Genomic DNA, 21,539 nt, shown 5'->3' on the forward strand with positions numbered 1-21,539 from the left:
TTATGTGCGGAGCATCACACATTGTTTTGCAGACAAAGACAGATGGACTGTGTGCGTCCGTATGTGTGCATTTTCTGTTTCTGTTTTTTTCTGTCTCGGTTTTGCTTTTTTTCTGTAACCTTGTGTGTATGTGTGCCCAACACAAATGTTGCAGAAACACTGCTCCGGCTGCTTACTCCCTCCACCAAGGAGGCCGTGGCGCGGCCTGGCAGCTGCTATGCGGAGGGGGTGCACCTCGGTTTATTCCAGGTGAAAGATTACCGGGGGAAAAAACAAAGGAGAATTGCTGCACTTGTGACATTAACAAAGCTATGAGGTAGAACAGAAAGTGTAATAAAATCTGACCGAATAAGAACAGATGCCATATGATCTGCTGCAATGCAAAATGATCCTTCGCTCTGCTCTTTGTCTCCCCTTTCCATACAGTTCCATAGGCGTAACATGTTATTGATGTAATCTCTAAGAGGATTCTCTCTGCTTGGTATCATGGTACATGTTAATTTCAGCTCTTTATGTCCCTTATTGAAACAGAACCGTGGTCTTCCAGGCCTGCCAGCCAGCCAGCCAGCCAGCCAGCCAACCAGCCAGCCAGCCGTCATCAATTCACCCCTAATCTCTCCCCCCCCCGCCCTTCTATAGCTAATCCATTGTGTGGGTCATTGTCATCTGATCATGTGTGACCCCGGCTGCTCTATGGCTGGTGCATTGCAGCATAGCGTTGACTTTTGACGTCCATTTGCAGGAAGGTATGGAAAGTTTGTTATTATCAAGAAATGTCTTAAATCACATCCAACTTTGAGTTTTGGAGGCTGAGATGGAGATGGCCGGGTGGGATATACGTTAGCCAGTTTGTCACGACAGAGGTTTAAACAAGACTTTAGCAGAAAGAAATACAGGTTTGATTCAAATGAATCTCTGAAAACTGTTGGCCCTCATGAATCAGGTCGTGAATCATGTTTTTTAAATAAATAGTTATTAGTTAGTAATAGGAGGGTAGGAGCACATCCTTTTAACAGGGGGTTTTACAAAGAAAGTATCACATGAGCTTTTCCCCAAAGGATAGATTAACAGGTGTATTGCCTCGTAGTTACCTGAATTTATATTTTTGGAATAACTTTATATTTAATATATAATAATCATATTAAAAATAAGAACAGGATTTTTTTGTGCACACCTTTCAAATACATGTAAAGACACATTATTTTTTACTTCATACTGAGATGAAGAAAGCACCAGACGTCCATCACAGTACAAAAGAGGCCCTGCATGCTAAAAACAGCCCTACATGCACCTCAAGGCAGCTTAGCAAATCTGACGTGACACCCAGTGATGATCATTCCTGGATAGCTCATGAACTTTACAGCCATAACAATCCCACTCACACCCCACCTTCTGCCTCTTTGCCCCCCTCTGTGGACCCCATGACTGTATGCACCTCATCATAGGACGAGAGACTGCAGCCGCTAACGACATCATGTCTTCATCATCTTTCACGACTTCGGGGCCTCCAGCGTCAGAGGACCCCCTTGTTTTCCCGACTGCCACCCCACCATCGCCTCACTCTTCGCTAACCCCTGCCCGGCCCCTGGTCGATCCGTCTATCTGCCCCTGCACTGACTCCTCATTAACACATGAATGAAGACAGGGAAGGGCCTGCTAAGGCTTGGACGCCAACAGAAAGCAGCGGATTTGCAATTCAAACCCCTGACCGACCTTCTCCCACCCCCCAACCTCATCCTCCCGGCTCTGTATACCGGGACTGGAACTGTCACCAGTATGATTGAGGACGCATGCAAAGAGGGAGAGAGGGAGCGAGAGAGAGACAGATGTGCATTCACACACTCATGTTAGGCCTCTGGACACTTTCCTATTGACATACACAATGCAAATACATGCAGACGTGCACACGCACAAGGCACGTGAGAGAGAGTTCTGCATACTAATGAGTTTCCAATATAATGATTTTATAAATTAACGTTAAGTTCAAGGGAATACCAGTTCATAAACGTGGTCACCGTTACACAGAATCAATTACACTGATGGTTTGTGTTCCCAGAGTACAAACTAAACACAGAGCAGCATGCAATGTGTGTAATGTTATGTAGCTGTTGCTAACATTTTACTTTACATTTTTCCTATATTATAATTTCCATTTCAACATTTACACCCTGTTTTTATTAATTTGTCTAAAAATAATATTAATTCATTATGTAAAGCAGATTTAATTTTTTCATTGTCTGTGAAATATGTCATACAAATAAACTTCCCTTACCTTGAGATCAAGGAGTTTGTGGCTTTTTCACAATATTGAATTCGTAAGTTCAAAGAGGCAAAACATAAAAAGAACAAAACTGTTCATATTGCCTTTACCTTTAAGTTAAAAAAGGGCACTGTACAGGTAAAAGTGTACATATTAAAATACTTTCAATAAAATAACAAAACAATTCTCTTTTTTTCATTCTGAAACATTACATATTATTATATGTTATAGATTGAGCATGATTTTACAATACTGTCCTTTATTATGTTCACGCAATTAAAGAAATATAACTACAAATATAATATGTTTATTTACAAGATACAATCAATTAAAAAAATATAAGATTGCTTTCAGGTTTTGCCATTTTTTTCTTTTATTTTTAAAACAAAGTAAGTTCATAAAGTAGAAACTAAAAGAAAAAAGAAAAGAGTATAAATGGCCATGATGCATAAAAATGTCCTTGATAAAAAGGTCCAGTATTTTATTTGTCCGTTACATATTACTGGTAAGATCGTACCCACGACGTCACTTCTGGGTTACCCTCCCCACTACTTCCTGCATGTGCCTTCAATATGGCAGCGCCCATAGCAATTCACCTGGAGTTTGGGTAGGCGAATATCAGACTCTTTATGATAATATAGTTTGCGAGTTGTGTTGCTCAGTGAGCCGTTGTGAGGGAAAAGCTTTTTATCAGTTTGTTTTCGCACGGTCCGCCCTCGCGCACTTTAACAAGATTTCAATTAAGTATAACAGCTAACGTCAAGTTAGCCGTCTGCTAGCTTTCAGTTTGTTTATTCAATATTTACCATCACGAGTTCGCGTTTTCTCGGTTAATAAGCAGGAGTAGAGAGACGTTGTGTGTTCACATGAAAATGACCACCCAAAAAAACGAACAGAGCTGACTGAAGACGAGTTTTAACATCCTCTTAAACAATTCAAACCGTGACGTTAATCCACGTTGGTCTGCTTCTGGTTCTTTTTGCTTCTCAGCTGGACGTGCAGCGGTATGCTTTTCAAAAATCATAGGAGTTGCTGAATATTACCAGTAAAACTAAATTCTAAACCAGCACCCATCAACATGTGGACCCTGCAACCTCGAGTCAGACCTGCTTCAACCAAACGAGGACTTTGGGCTAGATGTCTCTGTGAGAGTCTTTATAAAGTACTTATGAGTACATGCATAACGCTAGTTATTACATTACTTATTGTATTATTATTTAGTTGAAGTATATTTTACAGGTCCTTATCATTACATAACACAGTATTTGTGCGGAGGTCTTTTTTTAGTGAACCGCAGGCCAGATAACCAAGCAAAATGGGAAATTGTCCAATAAGAAGCATGCGATGTAATCAATGTGGATATGGAGTCAATCATAGATTTAATTGGGTGTAAATGCATCTGTCAGTTGGCATAGTCATTAAAATCATAAGCTGTTTTTCAACAAAGTCTTTGAGACGTATGGCAGGATAACATAACACAACACTGACTAAAAGAACTATAAAACAATGTCCGAGTTTTGATTTTGTTTTCTAAAATATTTGTCTCTCCTAGAAAGTCTTATGAATAAGTGTGTCGGATCTGTGAATCTGAGAATTATGCCTTGTCGATTGACTTTTCTATTAACATTAAGATGGTGCTCACAATTGTCAGGTTAAATTCCACCAATCAATCAGTACTGAGGCCTTGTACATACGGCCATGTTACCTGAAGTTCTTCCCAAGGAAAGTGCCTGGAAAAAATAAGAATTTATAGAACCTCTAATGAAAGTGTAATACGGTAGGAAAAACTAGATAAACATGCCGGTTCTGTCTGATCTAATGAATTTAATACCGTACAAGTGCACCATAGTGATGCAATATCCTATACAAAGGCAACATTGTCATAAAGCTGCCCTGAGCAATAATTTGCATTTTTGCACAATGTCTTAATACAAGCAGAGGTACAAAAAAACCCTCACTAACAATAATGGCACGGTCTGGCAAATGTTTGAGTGCAATGTATACAGTGCAGTAGTATAGTAATATAAAGCAGGGATAAATGCATAAAACCCTGTAGCCGGTTGGAGCACACACATCGATGTTCAGATTCAACAGCAACTGTATTTTGCCACGTTTGTCCTGTATTTTGTGGAAGTATTTGAAAACCATTTTATTGGTCAACCTCCCTCTTTTTTCATTTTTGTCTAGTGGTGGAGCAGAGCTGCTTTTTAATGGTGTGAAGAAACATCATGTGGATCTTCCCAGCCAGTCAGAACCATGTGAGTATCACCTGGTGTACAGGCAGCCTCATTGTGAAACAGGGATATGTCTTTAGATGCTTTTCCTTAAAAAATGTAAGGAACTGTCAGATAGCTGCTCCTCAGTTAGAGACGTGTGCCATTGATGTTTTGGGGTTAGAATTGCCACTTTAAAGTCCCGCCCATCTTTTTCTAATTTGTCCCCAGGTTTTGACTTTCTAGCAGGGTTTTAATGCAATATGGTGGCCCAGCAGTGGGATCATGAAGTTAAATAAATTGAATTGAATTAGAACTAGATCTGAGGCATCAGTGCGATGATGACATAGCAGGTTGGCAGCCTCGTCAAGTTGACTGCCATTATATATTGAAATCAATGGAAGCCAATGGCGTCCTAAAATGTAGCGTGGTTTGAGGCGAAAGTTCACGAATCCTTCACGCTGTTGATAACATCTTTTCACTTAAATAATGACATTTCTGTCTTATATCTTTATCTCTTGTTATTATTATCTCTTGCATTATTTTTGGTTTAAGGCAATATCTGTTCAGTGTAGCAGTCATAGATTTTAAAGTCTTTTAAAAACACATAATCTGATATCTCTCTTTGCTTCCATCCTCAACCAATTGGTCCTTTCGCTTGTGAATGTTGCCCACTGTTCGTGTGTGTGTGTGTGTGTGTGTGTGTGTGTGTGTGTGTGTGTGTGTGTGTGTGTGTGTGTGTGTGTGTGTGTGTTACGGAGAGAGTGAACAAATGAGAGAAATATTTGTCTTTGGTATTTAACTAAACAAAGGGTGATCATCCATGGCGCTGATGTTACCATGACAACAGAAAGACAAAAGTTGACCGGAGCAGGGAATGTCAGCCAGATATGACCTTGTGTGTGTGTGTGAGAGAGAGAGAGAGAGAGAGAGAGGGATTTGCCATGTTGTGCACAGCTCTTAATTGCAACTTCACAGGAGCACAGATGTTCTGACGTAACCTTTCCTCGGCGTATTGGCTCATTCATGATTTTAAGTCTGAACTGGTTGTGAGTCTGGCAGGTTTGCTGATCCTGAAAATCTTTTCCCAAACTCATTTGCCTCACGTGTGTGTGTGCGTGTGCGCGCGCGTGTGTGTGCGTGTGCCTGTTAGTACCGAAGGGGTGAAGGCAGATATAATTGGTTCTGAATCCTTCGTATTTTTCTTTGACCCCAGCCAGTGATTGATGACCCTCAACTGAAAGAACCCCCCTCCACCCCCCCCCCCTCTCTCTCTCTCTCTCTTACACACGCACACAACAATAAAAAAACGTGGTCTAACGAAACACCGTTTTCCCCCCTTGCATCAGCAGAAAGATGGATGGCTCATCCCCCCCCCCCCCCCTCACATGACAGCCATAATTGCACAAAGACCAAAAGAACGGCGACAACGGTTTTGAATCAGCATCAAAATGGCGCCTTTTCCCTCCTCTGCCTCTGAGTCTCCTCTCCACTCACGCAACGCCGCTATCCCAAGATGCTTCAGGAGCCTGTGACGCACTTTTCCTCTCTCTCACCCCCCCCCCCCCCCCCCCATCTACCTGGACCCCGTGGTGCTTTTAAAAAACCAACACCTATCAGTCGCTGTTCTTTCCATTCACCTCTTATTTCTTCTTCATCTTCTCTTGAGTTTTTTTTGGAAAACGTCCTTCTGCTGTTGGATGACGTGAATTGGTTGCCCCACGTATGACCTTTTACCAGAAAGCCATTAAAAGGACAGCGCCTGACGACTGTTTCTGCTATAAAAAAGCTTTCTGAATTACTATCGATCTGTGTATTGAGCAACGGCAACCTATTTATTTTCTATGCGCAACTTTTAACATGTTTGCTTGTGTGTGTCGAGGCAGGGAAATAAAAATAAAAGCTGAAGATGTAAAGAGAGGGAGGAGAGCAGGTTTTATGAGGGAGGGAGAGTGTGTGTGCGACGGAACGGGCGAGAGGATGAAAGGGCGAATAAGAGGTAATGGTGGGGAAAAATTACAAGGGTTAAAACGTAGAGAGGGAGACAAAAAAGGAGTCGGCACAAAGAAGGAATTATGACTGCAGTGGTGATGAGTTCTGTTTTTAGCCCTGCAGAGGTGCAGGTCAATATTCACTGCTCTATTTTGTGTGTGTGTGTTTTTCAGGGAGAAGTAGTTGTCTTTTTTTTATGGAGGCTTGGAACCGTAGAAAACTATCACTATTATTATACTACTGAGCTGGCTGACAGCGCTGTAATTAACCTGAGCACCATTCAAACGGGCTGCAGGCCCACTCACACACACACACACACACACACACACACACACCGTGTGCATCACATATCATCCACATTAATAAATTGCATTCATCAGTGACCAGGCAGGAGTTTCTATAAATACTTTTTGTCACGAGATAAAGTCTACAGCCGGCATTTGATATTTAGCACTTTGCACTTTGTGGAATGTGTTTTTATCTCCTCTAAGTTTTGTTTTTTATTTAATTACATCTTGTGGTTTTTTGTATGAAAGGTTTCATCAGTAAGCAGTGCAATATCTATGGATGAATAAATCCACATTTCCGTGGTGTGCGTGGTTTATAACCACTCCGTCAGTATAATTTCATGATCTGAAAACCCATAAAAAGACGGTATTTGGGTGGATTTTAGGCACCAGACTCCCAATAATTTTAGATCTGCACAAAACCGTTTACTTGACATAATATATTTTAAAAGAAAAATATTAAATCTGAATTTAGCTACCTGTGAACATCATCCTCTTATTTTCTCCTGCAAATGTGAGAACTGCTGTTGTTGTTGGCCGGTTTCTCTCCTCACACCTGGTCCTCTTCCCCTCGTATCCGAGTCGTCTGCTGCTGCACGCTCAGTTTTCTCCACTTCTCTTGGAATGAATTTTCTGTCTCTCGCTCGCTCATGTATATTTCTATACCTCTCGTCCGTTCTTCCTTTCCTCGGCGCTTAAACAGGCCGAGGAGGCCAACGCTACAGTTTAATAGTGTGTGTGTGTGTGTGTGTGTGTGTGTGTGTGTGTGTGTGTGTGTGTAATATACAGCTACCACAAATTGCATTGTCGCTCTCCAGTGTTCTCGCGAGGCATCGTGCTCACGTACAGTGAGAAGGAAACGGTCACATGTGAAGATAAGCTGTGCACGTTTTCTTGCATTTTGACTCACTATGGTTGTGTGTTTATTATATATATATATATATATTTTTTTTTTTTTTTTTTTTTTCGTACAATATACAACTATTAAAAATCTACAGATATTGAAGGAGACCCACTAAAAGGCTCTCCCACCACCTTGAATCTCGAGGGCATAACAGTCATTACTCGTGATGTATTCATCGTTGGTAGTTTTGTTGGGATTTATCCTGAAACCTCTCGTTGTCGCCGCCTTTGTGGCTCCGTGTCTGTCGGTCCGGGTGGGGCTCAGGCCGTCGTTGAGACAAGGTCAATCTGATTGTTGAGGAGGTCAGACTCATAGAAAAATCAAGCACGGCTAAAATCCAAGCTCAGGCGAAGAGAAATGCATTTAATGATGGACTCAAGAAAGAAAACAACTATTGTAATATTGGATTTTCTGATATTTTATCTTCACTATAAGTGTGATGCTACAGATAAATATTATTGCGTTTGTGTTGTTTGGGAAGAAGAGGCTTTTGGAAAATGTCTGACTTGATATTTCTTAATATTCTTTCCTTCCTTTGAACCTTTTTGAAAACGTCGATCCGTACATAATTTTTTCATTTCTAATCTGCTCAGTCGTGTCTGGATCTACACACACAAATCATTCATTTGATTTCTTTCTGGCCGAGGTGAACAATGTCGCTCCTGGCCAGTGACATTAGTCAACCATCCCCCCCACTTCCAGCCACCCCCCCAACATACCCATTCTCTTATAAATATACATGCACACAGACGTACACACACATACAGAGCCTCGTCCCGCCTTGTGCTTCTGTCGCGTCACATCGACCAGGAGGCTGGAACTGTGCACCTTGACCTTTAACCGCTGACCTGTGACCTCTGTTGTCTGCCTGTGTATGGCCTTTGTGTCTGGGTGTGTGTGTGTGTGTATGTGTGTGTGTTTTCTAGGGGATGTGAAGCAGCTGCTGGTCTGGATCCAACGGAACCTGCTGAGGGAACGGCCCGAGCTCTTTGTCCAGGGAGACTCTGTGTGAGTGTGTGCGCGCACACAATCTGTGTACAACAACATGAGCCTAAATGCGATGTTACACGCCACCGGAGCCAATATTATTTACGGCCAAATGTGACCGTAATGTTTGATCTGAACAGCTATGTGAGGAGATGTGAGATGATGAGAATGAAGCTGGAGTCATTTGAGGGTCCAGGAGCTTTCCGAGGCATTTTTATTCCTGCAGTTCAGAAATGCTGAAGGATGAAACGGTCTTCAGTTTTTGTGGTTTGTTCACACTCGTGTGTATAAATGTGTGTTGTGGGTCCCGGGCTCACCGCAGCCTTATAGGACTGTCCGACTTTTACAGCTGCCTTTGTGCAGGACTATTTATAGCACCACCTAAGCAATGAATAGAAGCGACGCTGGCCTGTATGAGCCGAACACATTTGATGTGTGTGTGTTTAATGTTAAAGTGCACACTGTTTTTTTTAGCAAACCATCATCCAGGATTTTCTTCATTATCTTTCGAAATTAATGTAAATCTATGGCTGACGTGTGTGATTAGCTGACAATTGTTGTTTTTTTGTTGTTCTTCCTCCAAGCGGCCCTGTTGTTGTGTGTCTGCTCACCGCGTGTCTGTACTCGCTTTGCCCTTTCTCACTGACGTCATAGAGCATCAGGGTGGAGAGGATCTTATTTGAACCGCCTCGGGCGTTATCTCACCACCGACACATTATCTAAACAGCTTCCCCTGTGGCTCTCCGAAATGACAAACACCGGCCGACGTTAGGGAGACTGCACCTAGAGGTGTTTGCTGTTCCTTCCCCCCGACATCCTCCTCCGAAGGGGTTTGAGGCTTCATCTCTACGTTATTTTGGGGGCTGCCTTTAATTGTCACTGACAATTCTTTTTCTCTTTTATTTAAAGAAGAAAAAATATTTTCTGCTCCTGTTAACCGGGAGTCTTCAGAGTGCTTTAGGGATATTTGCAATGAGGAGCAGTTTCAATGTACATATAATTAATGGCAATAACACCGTTTCATGATCTATGTGAAGTATAACATGGACATACCATGTTAAAAATGTCACGTGTGTTTTCAAACTGAATACTGGGGTCTATTCATTTTCCTGGGCGACATTTTGATGTTATAAAACAATAGAAATACAAATATCTTAGATTTACTTTACTTACGTATATTCATTATCAACAATCTTTTACTATAATGTATTACTTTGATTATGACTAATTCAGACAGTTTACAGTACAACAATGTCGTGCTCAAGAAAGACAGGAAGCTTTTTCTCTTTTACAGCATTTAACGGTTTTTACAGCATTTAACGGTTTTTACAGCATTTAACGGTTTGCTTTAGTGTTTCATTCATTCATTTAGTTGTATTTCAAAACAACTTTAATTAGTTTTCATTGAATGCAGGATGCAGGTCGTATATTTTCTCTCATTGTATTCTTTTTATGTGCATCTGTCGAGGCATTCTGCTCTCCCACTCTATATTTTGCAGACACACGCTCGCGTGTTTGTGTGTGTTGCCTTTGGGAAATGTGTCTGACTCAACTCGTTGTGTTTTCCCACAGGAGACCTGGGATACTGGTCCTTATCAATGATGCTGACTGGGAGCTAATGGTGAGCACTGGGAGCCATGTTCACTGTCAGAGTGTGTGTGTGTGTGTGTGTGTGTGTGTGTGTGTGTGTGTGTGTGTGTGTGTGTGTGTGTGTGTGTGTGTGTGTGTGTGTGTGTGTGTGTGTGTGTCTCTTGCAGAAACATGCTTTTTGGCTATTTTTTTAATGTTACGCTCTTTCAGCCTATGCTGACCCGTGTTTGCATTTTAGTGTCAAATGACTAGAGTTCACGTCGTCCTATCGTCATACGTCCTATCGTCATATGGACTGTCTTGAGGACGGTTTGCGTGTGGGGGAAGGTCAGCCTCACGGTTACTGAGGTTGCTCATTTTCTCTGAGTCAAGGTTTCATGTAACGCGAAAGCAGCTGCGAGACAAGTTTGTCCTTGGGGTCTCGTATCCGAGCACATATTTACATGCACACGCGGAGCAAACGCTTCAATTTGAATCCATTGATTCAATTACAGGACGCAACACAGGATGAAAATGAAATGAAAGGTTTGTCACTGATTGGACCCCAGCGGGAACACGGGAGTAATACGCACATCTGGATTAGTAAAGACGTATATTTCTCCTTCGACTTGGAGAGGGGTTTGAATATTGACCGTGTTGTGTGTTTTGCAAACCTCAGGGGGAGCTGGACTACCAACTACAAGACCAAGACAACGTTGTGTTTATTTCTACTCTTCACGGGGGATAGCAAATGGACGAGGAATACGCAGTGCAACGTACGCTCATCTCAAACCGCCTTTTTTTCCCTCCACCACCTCTGCACCCTTCACCCCCTCCCCCACCACCACATCCTAACAACACACCACTCGATTGGTCGCCGTGGACGCACCGGCCATCACCGTGAGGTCGGACCGGGATCGATGTTCGGTCCACTGGAAGTTCAGAGACGATTACCGAGAAAAACGGGGGTTTTCTGTGAGGCGGGGATTCTGGACTGGACAGGTGTGAAGGGCGGCATAAGAAGCACTGGTTGTACTGGCCAATTCCCAGGTGTGAGTGCAAATACCTGCCTTTGGTGTTTAGACGTCATCTCCTCACATCTTCAATTCCTGCGGGATCAAGAAAGATAAAGATGACCTCATCTTGGGGTCTACGACGACCATCAGCAATATGAGATGAAAGGTTACATTTTACTTAGACAATTAGTATTAGTATTACGGGGGCGAGGGGGGTGTATGTCAATATTGCAAATTCCTTCTGGATGTATATTTTTCATCTGTTTAGAGCAAGTTATGGATGTTCACATTGGGTTACATGTTCTTACCGTGTTTTAAAATACGTCATAGTTTGTCATACACTGTTTATTAAAATACTCTGACCAAGTGGGGTTTTTTTTTTGACTGATATCTTTCTCAAAATATGCTTTATTCTTACAATTGTCTTCTAATTTTCCTCAAAATAAAAGACTAGATTAAAAGCCTTTTTTGAAAGAAACAATAATTTGACTTTTGTATTGAATTTGATTTTTATCAATCTGTATTTAATTCAAAGAGGGGAATTAATCCAGTTGAAAACACATAAATAAGCATGAATTATACAATGCATCAGGGACATTTAATTCCTATTGCCTCCAATTCAACATATTATGTATTGCAATATATATTTGTTATAGTGAATTTCTACTACAAGAGTGAACTGTTTTCCATATCAATATTATTCTTATTCTACAACTCTCCTCATTAGCACGTCACGTGTTTCTGCACTGAATGAACTACATCTCTCTCGATGCCAAAGTGTAATAGTGACTGTAAAGGATCCTCAGCCGCCTGCACCGCACGCACAGGCGCATCCAAACCTTCCTCTCATTAGGATTTTACATCACGCTTCAATTATTCCTGCTGGTATCTTAAATCTGATCGATTTAATCCTATAGTTCTGTGATCACGCTGCGGTTTTAGGCTGATTAGACGAGACTTGTGGGAGATTTTACCCTCCTGCAGCCCCACTCAGCTGGAAAATGCCTAGAAGTGTGTGTGCGCGCGTGCGTGCCTGCGTGTGTGTGTGTGTGTGTGTGTGTGCGTGTGTGTGTGTGTGTGTGTGTGTGTGTGTGCGTGCGTGTATGTGGTGGGTGGGGTGTGAACTGCACGACCACCGCGGGAGGTCGAGGTCTAGCCCCCGGGCTGCCCTCCCCTGACTGCCCGGGGCGACCCAAAACCTTTACTCGGCTGTGGAGTCCGATTTGCGACGGGAAGCCGGCCGATAAAGGCCGGAAGAAAGGGAATGCTAATGAGGCTGGAAGGGGGTTAGGGAGAGGAGAAAGTGTAGCACTGTGTCAGCTGGTGCAGGATACCGAGGAGACTGTGTGTGCGCGCGCGCGCGTGCATGTAGGAGAGGACTCTTCATTTTGAGAGGAGATCATCAAAACGTGTGTGTGTGCGTGTGTGGACTCGATGCCTCTTCCAGGTCGCATTTCTGTTCCATTTTTAGACCAAATGGCGGGCTGTTGTTAGATTTTGAATCTTTAAGCATTTCATTATTTATATTAATGCTCATAAATAACAAATTGAGATATAGATGTGCACCCATTTTTCCCATGAATTGCGCATGTGTATGCGCGTTCTCGCTACGCGTGCAGGGTTTGGTCTGCATCACCTGCACAGTGATGCTCAGTTTGTGAAGCTGCTGCTGAGAGAAACTACAGGAACATGATTTACATATTGCATTGTTGTAGATTTAAACTGAAAGTGTCATCATATTTTTTTAGGTAGTTTGTTCTGCAACATATATAGATATAAATATATTTAACCCTTATTAACTGCTAATAATCAACTGTTGCCATATGTACTCTCTATTTTACCTCCAATTTCTTTAGTATTCCGTGCTGAAACCCATGGTTAACAAAATCCCTAAAGTTAGGAATGTACAGCTTTGTCTAAATAATGGAAAGCAGCATCTATATAAAAATGTAACAATGCTAATTTGTATTTAATGTTTTGTGTTACCTTTGAACCTGCTGTTAATAAATTAAAAGGAACCCCTTTGAGAAAAAAAGCATTCCTTAATTCTGTTAACACAGACAAGAATATGTTTGCTTCAAATAAAAAATGAGTTAAAAAATTGTTATTGAGAGGCTTCAAATATTGTGTAACAGAGATCTATAGCAAAGGCATTCATGGAATTAAGAAATGTTGGCCTTTAACAACAACACACACACAAACACATGTTGGCTGTGTGGATGTGTTTTTTTCCTTAAACTAAATGCTGATCCTGTAAATAAGTGTTTAAAAATATTTGAAACAAAAAACCTCTTCAGGGTTAATGTAGAATATTCTGAAATATTTGCATTTTTCGTTGATGACATCAATCATTTGTATTGTCTATTTGTGAGTTTCAACAGTGAATATATTGTTTAAATAATGATTATATCCAAGCAGTGAAAATTATTAAATAAAGAAAAAATAATGAAAAAAGCCAGAAGATAAAAACACCTGTCCCACGTGATTTATCAGTGACGCTGTTTGACTCCACAGCTTTGAGTATCAGGCCTCTTGTTTTCTTCTAAGCGTTTTACAGAACTGTAACACGTGAACATGCATCCCATAATACTGCCTTGGACCTCCCCTAGGAATATATCTCTGGTTGATATGCCTGATTAAGGCTTAGTCTGAAGGTGCTCTTCGTGTATTTATTAAATATACGGGATTCTCTTCATCCAAACGTAGCTTTTGACACTTCATCGTCTATTTATTCTGCCGGGTTCCTTCGTATCTCCTCTCCTCCTCCGTGACTTCGTGTGTCTGATGGTCCTCAGCTCATCTCACGCATGCAGGCCTCAGTCCGACACCCGAACTCACTGCTTTTTTTTTTTCTTGATGCAAAAACACCGTCGATACATCGATACTTCCAGTCGATATTTGCCATTTAAAACAAACACTCCTGATTAGACCTTCGACAAAGTGTAAACACCAAATCGGGCCAACCACAACGCGCATCTGGGGAAAAAACACATCACACGAGGCGCACAATGAGGTTTCCTCCACTTTATTGGTCCGCTCCCACGTATGTTTCCCTCCGAATCCCACAAAACCTCACCTGAAAGGAGACCGATACAGAAACAAACCGAGCATAAACACCGTCCCGTCGCCTCCTTTGTGCGCGCGGAGGCCTGCGTGGTCCAAAGCCAGCGGTGATGAATGTGAGTCTGCAGCAACAGATGTCCATACACAATTCTTGGGGGTTGAATTTGGAGTTTTCTCAAGAATTGCGTTTGGACAATCAGTCGCTAGAGACTCGGTTTGTCCTTCTGTGGAGATCATACAAAAGACGAAATCAAGCGTTTGGTTATTTAAATCCCAAAGTGCGCGCGGGTCGTCGTTGTAAAAGGCCCATGGCTGCACCTGCCACGGCTGCCTTAATGATGCCCTTTGACGCTGTTGGCCCAGACTGACACTGAAACCTGTTTGCGCTTCCTTTTTTTTGTTGGTTCCTATAAGAGAGGCAGTTGCAGAGATGTGCATTTTTTGTGGCATCCTCGCTGCTCAGCATTCGTCGTGGATTCGGCCTCTTGAAAGAAGTCTCACTGTGCATTTCCAACAATTAGCTGTTTCAAGCAGAAACAACTGAACTAAACCTGTAAGATTTTTCTTTTTTTTTTGCAATGACAAATATTTCTTGAGCACATTCCCTTATTAGGATGCGGACCCCGTTATGTTGCACAACACCCATTCGAAGAAAGTCCTAAATTTGTTTATGCATCTGTTTGATAATGCTAAGAGGACATTTGTTTTAGCCACAATTTACCTTTTTCGCTACTGTTTAAAAACAATCCCATTTCCTACTTTCTCAAACAGTTGCTGTTCTGTGTCCCTTTCTTTGCACTGGTTGCTGGTCGAAAAGTTAACCCTCAAGTCTGTCCACATACGTGGGCCCTTAAGATGGCTGAATAGCCATTGCATCTTTAAGTGACATTTCATCTCCTTTCGTTCACCACAGAATCGCATTTTGCAAAGTGTCTCAAAGGGAACAGAAATGAAAAGGAAATGAATCAAGCAGCTTAAGTGGACTTCATTTCGATTCAAAGTCCCAAGTGAGAACGTCGGGGAGATGCCATTTCTGCACCTGTGTACTGTCATCGATTTAGGGAAAGAATGTCCAGTTCTGGTGCCTCAAGACCTGCCTCAACAAAGGCTTTCCACGGATGTTAAATAAATAAATCCCCTCTTATTTGAAGAAAGGCATTGGAGCGGGGTTTTTTTCCTCTTTTTTGGGGGGGGGGGGGGTGATGAAATCGAATTTGAAAAAAAAAGGGAAACCCTTTTATTTCCCGTCAGTGCGTCCTCGGTTCAGTTTCCCACGACGTGCGTTCTCTCGGATTTCTCTGCTGCGTCCCCCCCCCAAAAAAAAGCCACCCAGCGAGCAGCATGCGTCGGATGGAGACCAAGAAAAAAAAAAAAGAGGAAAAGAAAGAAAAAGAGTCTTCGTTTCACTCCGGTTCTTCGCTCGCTGCCTTCCTCCTATCCTTCCTCCTATCCTTCCTCCTGTCCTTCCTCCTGTCCTTCCTCCTGTCCTTCCTCCGCGGCTCTGCCGGACCGACTGAGACGCTGACTGGACGGATGGGTCGCGGCTCTGCGCCCTCCCGGCTTTTTCTTTACGCCGCTCCGACAATAAAAACGCGCTGCGGCCGCGACGCGAGGCGCGCAGAGCCGAGTGGAGAAGCTCCTCGCTTGGTACTGAATTTGAATAACACCACGGGGTGATAAATGTCCATTGTACTGCTTAAGTAATGAATCTCCGCTGTCCTCTGTGTCACACACACACACACACACACACGCACACACGCTGACACGCGCGCGCGCACGCACGCACACGCAGCAGCTGCGATGAGGGACCAGCAAGCCCCTCTTAAAGACACAACAGCCCTATTTTCTCCCCCCCCCCAAAAAAAAGGAGATTACAATCCCGACACTGTTTACTCTCTGACCGCACTGCATGGCGTTTAGTGTTTGTCTTGTGTCCACCCCCCCGTACACCCCCCCGACACCCCCATCCCATCTTGTGTGAGCAAACTCGTGCAGCGCCGTAACCAGGCACTTGGGCATAAAGCGGTGCCTTCAGCGCCATGTGCAGAAAGGGCCGCCTTACTGTAGAGGCCTGTGAGGCCGAGGTTGTCCGGCGTGGCACAAAATAAGAGTCGATTATATGATGCGCGTGTGACAGACAATTGAAGACGGGTAGCTGGGGGGCGGGGCGGGGGGCAAATAGCGCATCTTTAGCTATACAGCACAGTTGGTATATTGAAAGATGCATCGCACGGCAGCAATGGCTGTTGTGTGTGCAGGCTCAGCATTTGGGCTGCACACGTCCCATATTGCACTTAAACTCCTGTTGTGTTGCGCTCGTGCAGCTGCGCTTTTTATTTATTTTAAATATTCGTCGAGGTGGCATATCCTTTGGCCCTGCGGCGCACCTGCTTACGCCGTGAACACTGTGACTAATGAGATCAGTTTAAGGATTTTTGCAAGCATTCAAAAAAAGAAAGAAAGAAGAAAAACAATGATGGAGCTTTTTCTGTTTTTATGCGCGTATAATTGCATTTTCAAGCACTGTGAACAATGTTGATGAATAGAACGGTGTCTGTATGAATATGTGAGAATGCTCCGGAGTTGGGAGGTGTTAAGCTCGTGTCCCTTTTGGAATCAAGCCCATCCTCATGTCGTGCATATCAGCAGTTTTGAATGCTGCCTTCGCCCTGCAGCTTTTTGATGGCTACCAACGCAACCTCCTCCTCTTCTCTCCCTCTCTCCCTCTCTCCCTCTCTCTCTCTCCCTCTCTCTCTAATAAATCATCCTGTCTGATGCCTTGCCGGGAGTAGGGGGGGATCCTCCTCTTTAAAGCTCAATCCGTTTTTTTCTTTTCTCCCCTTTTCATCCTTGTGAAGAAGCCGAGTTAACCTCTGCTGATCCACAGGGCCAGGCCCCTCTCAGCTCCAGCCCGCCTCTCATTCAATCAGCCAGTCACTCATTCATTGCTCTTTTTTTTTTTGGTGGTGGTGGTGGTGAAAAGCAAACCCCTCCATGTTCAATCCCCGTCTGCCTTCTCTTTGCCTTTTCATGCAGGGACTCTTGCAGAGGCGCGAAACCCGGTAAGAAGTCAAGAGGGTCCCCTGTTCACTCTCTCCTTGATGTCTTTCACTTACTCCGGGTTATGGATCTAAAGAGTCTTAACACTCTCAGTTTACAGCCATTTACCAACGAAAGCTCACCACAAAGACACACGCAACGGTCACTCTTTAAGTTGATCAAATATTGCCTCGGAATAAACTCAATAGCTCAACGTGTGATTTCAAAAGTTAAATCAGTTGCAGTACCACATTTATTCAGTTTGTCTTCTTTTCAAACAGCAGAAATTTAGAAGAATTCTCAGTTTTTGGGGAGAAACAGACCACTTTGAGATCAAGCCCTTCAAGATGTTTGTTCCTTCAAAATGGAACTGATCCTTTAGCTCTCTTTAGATTTGTGTGTATTTAGCTTCAGTTGGTGGGAACTAACACTGCTGAATCCGAACATTGTCCGGCTAAACAAATTGAAAAGATTGCATCAAATGAATTGAAGGATGCACGGCAACACCCAAACTTCCAGGTGTTGAATGAAATCCTTTTAGCTCAGTGGCTCTACATGTCGGCCGTTAGTCTTGGTGGTGTATAGTAGGGGTGTGTGTGTGTACACACAGAAACAGTAGGGGACCGCCGCACTCCACCCGGGGGGGACACTGTGCCTCCCTCCATTCACAAATCAATGTTTAACCCGCTGACTAAAAGGCCCGGCAGGGGAGAGGGAGGCCCGGGCGGCGGGGAGGGCTATGAAACCATTCGTCGGGAGGAAGTGGACAAAAGGGAACGGGGGAATCCTCAGAATCAACCTCCTCTGGTGAAGGCATCTCCTCCCTGCTGCTACAGTGGCACGGCTACCGAGGAAGAGGAGCGGAGGAGAGGGGTTAGAGAGAGAGGTGACAATGTGGCAGGGAATGCCAAGGACGTTTATAGAAGTAGGTTTTGGGGGTAAGATCTACAGGGACAAGGGGGTGAATTGGTATGAGAGCTTCTGAACGGGCTCAGTGGACAAACACGAGACGATCCGTGTATATGCACCTGCTACCGTCTGTGAAAAGCAAATTCAGGAAGCCAATTATTGAGATGCATGGAAATCTGGAGGCCCTGACACTCAAGAGAGAGAGTCTGGTCCAGTCCAGCTTTCATTATGCACTCATTCTGAGCCGTACAGTCTCATAGGAACGTGCATTTTTTGCACATTCATTTGAGTTGCTTGTGTGCAGAATATTGCATGCGTTTGGAAGAAGAAGCCAAATCTGGTGCTGCCGGTTGTTTTAGTATCCATTGTAGAAGACAGCCGATTTCCTTACTGTGTTGTCGGGGCTCAAGAATGTGACCTTCTGACCACTGCAAACATCAAATGCATGCGAGCACCCACGCTTTTTCTTAGACTGAATCACCAGAGATCAGGACGTGTTGGTCGTGACGCTGATGAAAGGCCGGATTGTAAAATAGATCTTGACAAATCACCAAGTCGCCGAGATTACAAGATTAAAATAAAATTCTCATATAAATGCACAACTGGGCTTCCGGTGACGTCATGATGGAAAGAGCAGGTTAGAGACGAGGCTCCGTCAGGAAAAAGTTAGAAAACAGTGACAACTGCAGATATATAAAGCCTTCAGGGTGGAAAATAACTCATGAACAAGATGACTACCACATCCAAAACGAGAGGACAAGGAAAGTCAGGATATTTGAAAGAAACTGACAATAAACAACCGAGCACAAACAGCGCTAGCTTAGATGCTACTAGCGGTAGCCGCGAAGAGCAGGTAACACGTGAGGGCGAAATGTCCTTAATACAAGAAATGAGAAGATTCCGCGACGAAAACAGCCAGGGACATAAACAAACAACAAAGACCCTTGAACGTTTGGAAAAAACTATGACAGATATTAAGGAGCAACTCGGTGACCACCAGCAGAGGATCGGTGAGCTGGAGGGGAGGGTGAGCGCTGTGGAAGATGCGGGGGCAGGGCAGCACCGTGTGATAAGGTACCTGTTACAACGCGAAAAACAGCTCTCAGCTGTTTGTGACGATATGCAGAACAGGCTGAGAAGAAATAACCTTCGAATATTTCAAATACCAGAGGAGAGTGAACATGGAGACGTGGTCGCGTTTGTGAAAGCCTTGCTTCCCAAAGTATTGACGTTACCACCTAACCTGAACATTCAAATTGAAAGAGCGCACCGCTCACTTCAGTCCAAACCGACAGATCCAGCGGCCCCCCCCAGATCAATCATTGTGAGATTCCTCGACGCGGGGGTGAAAGATATTGTTCTGCAGCAAGCATGGAGCCAAGGAAATGCGGTGTTTCAAGACAGAAGGATTTTCTTCGATCAAGACTATTCTCCTGAGCTGCAAAAGAAACGAGCGAAGATTCACGCAGTCGTCAAGCAGCTAAAGCAGAGGGGCATTCAGGCAAAGTGCCTGTATCCAGCTCGACTGAAGGTCAAGATGGACTCTGGAGAGAAGACTTTTTCCTCGCGGACAGACGCCGCGGATACTTTGAGAGAGATGGGTGTAGAGGTGCAGTGCGGAGAGAGAGAGCGCATCGAGGAGAAACTAACTGGAGGATGGAACATCAGCGCGAAGAGGAGGAGAACCAACGTGCTGGCGTTAGCTGACCTGAGGGCTATGGTTCAGGAAGAAGATAAAGATGAGTAGTCTGTGGTATATAACACTTACAACCAGTTTCAGGTACACAAGGTCAAGTGTGTATGAACAATATATAGACTGAAAGCAATAATAGCACAATACAAAATAAAAACGCAAAGTTGTCACAAAGGTTTAAAAATAAGAAAGAGATCTGACGGACTCTTGAGGTATACATGAGTGGTCCACACTCACTAAGACCTTTCTTACATGTTAGTGTAATTCGGGTCACTATTGCACACTGGGTGCATTTCTCCACAGAGGGATTAGGTCACCACTCTCTGTCCCATTATCACCGGGGGTCAGGCATGGTTGTAGTTTATTCGCTATGTCTGACTGGAAAATTGGAAGTTCTGTTCTGTGTTCATGCTGTTAGTGTTGTGTTCTATCTGAGGCAAGGTGCAATTTGTTTTTTGTTTAACTTTGTACATTTGCAGTTAAATTATTTTATTTGCTTTTATTTAACAGATCTTCATGAGAGGTTTGGGCTGTGTTACATGATTCAGTACAAATACAAGGATGGCATTACTTAATTTAATTACCTACAATATAAAAGGAATAAACAACCCAATTAAAAGAAAAAAGATACTAGGACAGCTGAAGAAAATGCAGTGCTCTATAGCCTTACTTCAAGAAACTCACCTCACAGAAACAGAACATCAAAAATTAAAAAGGGAATGGGTGGATCAGGTGTACAGTAGCTCTTATGGGAAACGTAAAAAGAGAGGTGTAGCTATACTATTCGGTAAGTCTGTGTACTTTCATTGTGAAAATGTTTTCCAGGATAAGGAGGGTCGCTACGTTATGGTCATAGGGAGGATGGCTGGTTTTAAATTAACTCTTTTGAATGCCTATGCACCAAATGAAGATTGTCCACATTTTTTCAAAAAGCTTGCACATTTGGTAGCAGATCATGGGGAGGGTCTTCTGTTAATGGGTGGGGACTTAAATTGCGTACTGAATAATAGAATAGATAAATTACCATCATCCTCAAAACCTCAAAGCAGAATGTCAAAAAGTCTAATGAATATGATAAAGGAATTGGGGTTGATAGATGCTTGGCGACATCTTCATCCAAAAGAGAGAGACTTCACCTTTATGTCACAAGTGCATGGAAGCTATTCACGGTTGGATCATTTTTTGGTGTCCAAAAAGGACACATACAGAGTTAAAAGCTGTGTTATTGAGCCGATAACCATCTCAGACCATAGCCCTGTACAGATTACACTTGATTTGGGGTTGGAGCCAAATATGAAGTATTGGAGAATAAACGTTTCATTACTGACAGATGTTAATACAAGAGAGGAAATAAGGTCGGCAATAGTGGAATATTTTGCTTTAAACGACAATGGAATGGTCACACCTACGGTTTTATGGGAAGCAGGAAAAGCCACAATAAGGGGGAAAATAATATCTATAGGATCAAAGTTAAAGAAGGACAGACTTAAAAAACAAGTAGATTTAGAAACTGAGATCAAGAAATTAGAAAACGAACATAAACAAAGTGGAAAACAAGAAGTATTTAATAAACTTAAAGAGAATAGAGCCAAGTTAGATGAGATTCT

At 43.1% G+C, this 21,539-nt stretch overlaps 1 protein-coding gene across 1 annotated transcript; it reads left to right on the forward strand.

Annotated features, from left to right (window-relative positions):
- Positions 1-2,774: 2,774 nt before the first annotated feature.
- urm1 (ubiquitin related modifier 1) lies at positions 2,775-11,689 on the forward strand. Its single transcript, XM_040198487.2, has 5 exons — positions 2,775-2,867; positions 4,448-4,518; positions 8,583-8,664; positions 10,216-10,264; positions 10,892-11,689. The coding sequence occupies exons 1-5, from the start codon at positions 2,833-2,835 to the stop codon at positions 10,958-10,960; spliced, it is 306 nt and encodes a 101-aa protein (XP_040054421.1). The 5' UTR covers positions 2,775-2,832; the 3' UTR covers positions 10,961-11,689.
- Positions 11,690-21,539: the final 9,850 nt, after the last annotated feature.

This window comes from Gasterosteus aculeatus, chromosome 14 (assembly GCF_964276395.1).
Source record: "Gasterosteus aculeatus chromosome 14, fGasAcu3.hap1.1, whole genome shotgun sequence".
Taxonomy (NCBI): Eukaryota; Metazoa; Chordata; class Actinopteri; order Perciformes; family Gasterosteidae; genus Gasterosteus; species Gasterosteus aculeatus.